At 52.8% G+C, this 6115-nt stretch overlaps 1 protein-coding gene across 3 annotated transcripts; it reads left to right on the top strand.

Moving 5' to 3' along the window:
* Positions 1–1380: 1380 nt before the first annotated feature.
* Positions 1381–6115, top strand: CIRBP (cold inducible RNA binding protein). Of its 3 annotated transcripts, XR_010349868.1 has the most exons (8): positions 1381–1622; positions 2286–2394; positions 2500–2606; positions 3049–3187; positions 3278–3362; positions 3468–3532; positions 5785–5877; positions 5981–6115. XR_010349868.1 is itself a non-coding variant. In XM_064396166.1 (7 exons), exons 2-7 carry the CDS (start codon positions 2292–2294, stop codon positions 3898–3900), a joined length of 516 nt encoding a protein of 171 aa, XP_064252236.1. In that variant the 5' UTR covers positions 1381–1622; positions 2286–2291; the 3' UTR covers positions 3901–4646. The 3 variants fall into 3 exon arrangements, 2 of the variants coding, with proteins under 2 accessions (XP_064252236.1, XP_064252235.1); XM_064396166.1 differs by lacking the exons at positions 5785–5877; positions 5981–6115 and adding an exon at positions 3884–4646; XM_064396165.1 differs by lacking the exons at positions 5785–5877; positions 5981–6115 and having other exon boundaries at positions 3468–4646.

Raw genomic sequence — 6115 nt, 5'->3', positions numbered from 1 at the left:
GCAGCATTCTGTCCCTGTGGCCCTGTGAGCTCAAAAAAAACACAGATGTGCTGCTCCTGGGTTTCATAATTACTGTATTACCTATGTACAAACTGCCCTTTTCCTGCAGATCCCAAAGGGATCATGACAAATCAGGGAGGAAAAGTCTGATTTCCACGCTCTGGGAGGCAGGGAATGGGTGATCACTGCTCGACAGAGCAATCACAGGTTTCTTTGCATCTCCCGTGGTTTGTTTTCCCTCAGCCTCAGTGCCTGGTTTGGAAATCGGTCACCAAACAGTGGTGATTCTGCACTCCAGTGATTTTCTTCTGTGCAGCCTGGCTCAGACTGGAAATACTGGAAGGATGGAAGGAAGGAAAGAGGGTGGCCAGCAGCTGCAAACTGGCTGTGAACGGCAACGTGAATTCCAAGGAGTTTCTGGAGGCAGAGCAAAGGTGTCAGGCCCTGCCTGGGACAGGGGACACACAGAGTGACCCTGCTGTGTCCAGGGCACACAGGACACACAGAGTGACCCCTGCTGTGTCCAGGCTGTCCTTGGACACAGGACACACGCGGTGACAGCACAGCCCCGTCCTTGCCACGCTTCCTTCCCGTTTCCTGCACGCCGCTATTCGCTCCCCTGCATCTCCTCCTCTCCAATTTGTTTATTCACGCGCATCTCTTCCTCTCCAATGCTCCCAAACACTTTTCTACACGAGATTGTAATTATTGCACGAAACACTGACCATTTGTATTTTGAGGCCTTTCAAGGCGGTGTACCCTCTCAATGAGACACGTCTTTGGCTTTGCCAGTTTTCTCTTTCAACACAAACTTTTTACTGCTGAAGGCATTCTCAACTTTGTCAAGACTTTAAAAGATTCCCATCAAAGGTTGAGCAAATACCTTTCTTTTTGAACAAAACTTCGTTGCTTTGACTACTTCTCCCAAGTGCGTGTACGACAACACCGCAAGGAGGCAACTGAAGGGCTCATTCCCCGCGGGACAGCGAGGAGGGCTGCCGCCGCGGGGGCCAGTTCGCGGGGCCAGGACGGGCTTCCCGAGCGGGGCGGTGACCGGCTGGGCCGCGGCGGGAGGAGCCGCCGGGGCCCGGCCGGGGGCAGCGCTCGGGCCCAAGATGGCGGCGGCCCCTGAGGGGGCCCTTTGTCTGCGGCCGCCGCCGCAGTGCGAGAAGGGCGCGAAACTGGGCCAGCGTGGGCGTGGCCCCTTCGCCAGCGGGGCGGGGCGGCCGCGCCCCCCGCCCAATCAGCGGCCTCCACTTCCTTCCCTCTCACAGGGGCGCTCCCGCCCGCCTCCGCGCGCGCAGCCAATGGGCGCTCGTCCGTCGCGCCCCGCCCCCGCGTGGGTGGAGGGGGCGGGGCCGCGCCGTGGTTTTGTTTGCGCGCCCCTGCTTTCGCCCCCGCCGTGGGTCATTAATATTAATGAGGTCCCGCCCAATCAGGTGGTGCAGCGGCGGCAGCGCTTTGGTGACGTGTCGCCCCTCCTTGCGGCGGGGTTCATCTGCATATTCATAAGATAGGCGGGATGAGGCGCGGGCGTTTATAAGGCGCCGCCCCGCCAGGCTCGCCGTACATTTCGCTGAAGCTTTGAAGTGTTGTGTGGACCTCGCGCCGCCCGGCTATCGGTGAGCGCAGTCGCGCGGGGCGGTCGCGGCCGCACCGGGCCGGGTGGTCCGCGGTGAGCGGAGCCGTGTGCCAGGGGCAGAGGGCCGGGTCCCTCGGGAGGCCGCGCCGCGTCTCCGGACTCTCCGCTCGGTGCCCTCTGCGGGCACGGGGGGCGCGGCGGAGCGGCCCGGTGTGGGCCGTGCGGGGGAAAGCGGCCGCGGCGGGGGGAAAGGCGTGCGCGGAAACAAAATGGCGACGGGCCTCGGCCGTGCAAAATGGCGGGCGGGAAGGAGGGGGCGGCGGGCCGCGCTGTGCGGGGAAGGCCGGTAGGGGGCGCGGCGGGGCGCGCATGCGCGCTGGGCACGGAGGGGCCCGGAGCGGGGGTCCCACCGGCGTTGGCGGGACCCGGCCCGGCCCCGGGTTCTGCCGGGCCCGGCCCCGGTGCTGCTCCCCTGCGCTTGGCCCTGAGCCTCGTGGAGCCCGGTTCGGCCCTCGCTCCCGCCCACCCTCAGGGAGACCCCTTGTAAGGCTGCGTAAAGAGTGGGCTCCGGGCCGCATGAGGGGAGTGTGAGCTCACACCGGTGTCGGTGTTGTAGGTGGTGTTAGGAGGATTTAATGTTTCGCAGCTCGCCGGGGTTATGTGGGTTTTTTGAGTCGCTGACTCGGTTCTGTTGGTTTGGCAGGTCAGAATGGCATCAGATGAGGGAAAGCTCTTTGTCGGCGGGCTCAGTTTCGACACCAATGAGCAGTCATTGGAGCAAGTCTTCTCTAAATACGGACAGATTTCTGAAGGTGAGGCTGCAGAGCCGCGATGGGATAGTTTCCCTAAGTTTCCCTAAGTCTGTTAAACTTCCCTGGCACTGATGGGTTTTTATTTCCTATTTCTCCTTTTCACAGTCGTGGTGGTGAAAGACAGAGAGACTCAGAGATCCAGAGGTTTTGGCTTTGTTACTTTTGAAAATATCGATGATGCGAAAGATGCAATGATGGCCATGAATGGAAAGGTGAGGAGGCCTTGGAGTTGATTCTTTATTTCCTGTAGTGGAGGAAGAGGATCAGGGGTGTGCTGCTGTTCAGGCTGTGTGGAAAAACAGATTAGTTCCCCTGTCTTACATGAGGTTACAGGAATGTAAAAAATCTGACTATAAGAATTAATATGTAAAAGGACGTACATATATATATATATATATATAGTGGGAATGAAACTGTAAAGTTCCATTATGGAATCTGGATGACTGAGCTATAACTTTATAGCCATTCCTGTAAATACAATTAATATATCAGGTTTTTTGCCTACTTTATTTAATTGTGGCATGAAGTAGACATTTATTTCAAGAGGAGCAGCGAGTCCTTGCACTCTTTAGCCAACTGTGAAGGCGTGCAACTCGTTCTACATGTGCTTTCTATTAAACTATTTCAGTTTGTCTAACTGTGGTTGTGTTTCAGTCTGTAGATGGGCGTCAGATCCGAGTTGACCAGGCTGGCAAGTCCTCAGAGAACAGATCCCGTGGCTACAGAGGGGGGTCCGCGGGGGGCCGGGGCTTCTTCCGCGGGGGCCGAGGCCGGGGCCGTGGCTTCTCCAGAGGTGAGTGCCTGGGGGTTAGTTACAATTCTGATGGGGGGTGTGTCATTTGTCAGAATGGTTAAATAAACCTCGTTTTCATGTGTTTCCAAGGAGGTGGAGACAGAGGCTATGGCGGCAGCAGATTTGATTCCAGAAGTGGAGGCTATAACGGCTCCAGAGACTACTATAATAGCAGGTAAGGGCTCTGCCGGCACCAGGGGTCGTGGGGAAGCTGTGGTGGGGCTCAAACCAGCAGAGGAGGAGTTGAGCAGCTGTAAAGCAGGTGCTGTTTGTCCCGCAGGAGTCAAGGTGGCTATGGAGACAGGAACTCAGGAGGCTCCTACAGAGACAGCTACGACAGTTACGGTAAGTCCTGCTTCGAGCGGGAGCGCTGAGTCCGTGTGCTGTAGGAGCTCTGAACCTGCTGAGCCTGAGCCTGCAGCTGGGGCAGGCTCAGGCTGTGGACGTGGTGGTGCCGGGAGATTCTAATTTAATGCATGTGCAGGAGTTGCTCGGATCTCAGGCAAAGCAAGTGTTTAAAAAAAAAAAAAAAGGTGTTCCTGGAGCCCAAACTCGGCTGCCCTAACGCACTGACCCGCGGGTGGGGGATCTCAGTAGCCAAGTAGCCGTAGCCTTGGAATAATGCAAAGGGAGTAAAATGCTGGAACTTGTCTTTGCTTCAGTGCCTTTACAATTGTGCCTGCTTCTTGTCCTCAGCTACACACAACGAGTAAAAATCCTTCCTGACTCAAGATCGTCCTTCCAATGGCTGTATTTATAAAGATTTTTGGAGCTTCGCTGAAATGGTTATTGTGTAGTACATCTACTTGTATTTTCACTTTTGTAGTATTATCAGTTCTGATCTTGTCATACACAGCCTGGCAGCTTCTGAGACAAGACTGTCTGATTAGACTGTCTTGGAGAAAGCTCTGCTTTCAAGTGGTTTTAATCTTTTTGAAAGCACTTCAGATTTTATTTTATCCTCCATGAATGAGCCAAGGTGTTCGTTTTTGGTTGGTTTTTTTTTAAGTTGGGGCCCCAATTCAGTTTCTTTTGAGCTAGCAAGGACCTTGTACCAATGTTCACTAGAAGCTGAACAAGCTGTGGACTTTTTTTCTTCTTTTATTTTTTTTTTCAAGTGCATTACCTTCGTCTTTTGTAACATTCCTTTAGTGTAGCAAGGTAGGAATGCAGCTTGGGTTCCGTTGGAAGGCAAACCACCTTGATATATCTAAAGAGAAACGTGCTTGTATGTTCAACCCGCATAACGGTATTTTTACTGTTGTAATGATGTAAATGACCCAGAACTAGACTTGCAAACTTACCATAAAGAGGTTCTTGAAAATGTTTATTTATATTGTCCTTTTTTACTGGAAGAAATATGCATATTCCATTGCTGTTGTATTTGAAGTGGTAAAGGATTCCTGTATACAGTTTTCTTTGGCTTTACGAAGCCTATTAAAAGACCGTCTGAAATGAACTCTGCTCCTGACATTTACATTTCATTGCACAACACAACCCTTGGAGACGAAGAACAGTCTTGGGAGCGAGAGGAGGAGAATTAGGGACAGTGGCAGAGCTGGCCGGACGATTGCCCGGGCGCTGGAATTTAAATCCTAAAATCGGTCTTGACATCTGAATTGGCCAAGAAATTTCACATAAAGTAGTCAAAACTTGTCTGTAGAGGCTGGAAGTACAAACCTGAGGGCGTGCTAGGAGCGAAGTGCAGTTGGAGTGTTAGGAAGGCTAAAGGATGTTTGCTCCAAAGCTGCTGTAGGCTACACTGGGAAGCTGTAGAGAAGAGCCAAGTGCTGTAGTCCCTGGGCTGTTCCCTGCGTGCCGAGCGCGTGTGCGATGTAGGGGAATGCCGGGCTTAGCTTAGCTGTGTCATTGCTTACAAGTTCTAAGAATTCTTTGCTAGCAAATGGAAACTGCAGTGTCCTTGGAGAAAAGAAGTGTTGTGCCTCCAACAGAAACCTCTGAGACGAGAGCTGCTCTCTTGGCTAGTTCATATGTGGAAATAGTCCTGTAATTCGAGGTAACTCCTTTTGCTCATGTCCGCATCCTTCCTCTTGTTGAGAGCTCATTTGAAAGTCTAATGTACCTGTGAAATATTCCTTTTGACAATTTTGGTCAGCTGCTGGAAAAACGTTAACCCATGCCGTATGCAACCTTTGGCTTGTGGCACACCTTGAGTTCCACAGATCAGAGTTGGGCATGCAGCCGTGTCTTGCTGTAGGTACGGAAGCAAGATTGGAACGAACTCCCTGACTCGATATGTGTTCATCTATTGAGACTCTTCCTAGACTTCATTAAGTTGCTCACTTTAATTGTAGCTTTCTTTGCCATCCTACTTGTTGCCATTAACTTTTTCCCATGGCCCACACTTCCTAAGCAGCCATGTCCAAGTGTTAACTCTCTGCTTAGGGGATCCAATCCATGGCTGGCTGAGCACAGGCAGCAGCCGGCCCGGAACAGTTTTCCCAGACTGTGCTTTGTGGTGTGATGGGTTCAGCGATGGCTTGTGAGACCCTCGTGCGCTGTGAGCTGTGTGGGGAGGTTGGGGGCAAGAGCAGCCTCTGCCCTGGGCTCTTGTTAATGCCTCTCTGCTTTAGCAGGCTGAAGGGACCCGGCACACGCCTCGGAGGCCCAGCGGATCCTGAGCGACCAGAGCTGCGTTCCAGGGGTGCTGCAGCAAGTTTGCCAGCCAGGTAACATCCCTTTCCTGAGGTTTTTTCCTTCTCTTTGGCTGTGACCCTGTTCCATTCCTGTATCTTTATCCACGTTACAATTCTCATCTCCGTTTACTTTCAGCACTGAGACACGGCAGAGAAGACAGAAGGACAGACACTGGAGTGTGGAGATGAAGAACTCAGAGCAGTGGTGTTGCTCATTTTTACATGAACCAAACCAGTCAAGACAGAATAAAACACTGAAATGTGGAAAAAA

The sequence above is a fragment of the Passer domesticus genome, chromosome 21 (assembly GCF_036417665.1).
Source record: "Passer domesticus isolate bPasDom1 chromosome 21, bPasDom1.hap1, whole genome shotgun sequence".
Classification (NCBI taxonomy): domain Eukaryota; kingdom Metazoa; phylum Chordata; class Aves; order Passeriformes; family Passeridae; genus Passer; species Passer domesticus.
Note: the sequence above shows the minus strand (reverse complement) of the source record. Positions and strands in the feature narration are given on the sequence as shown.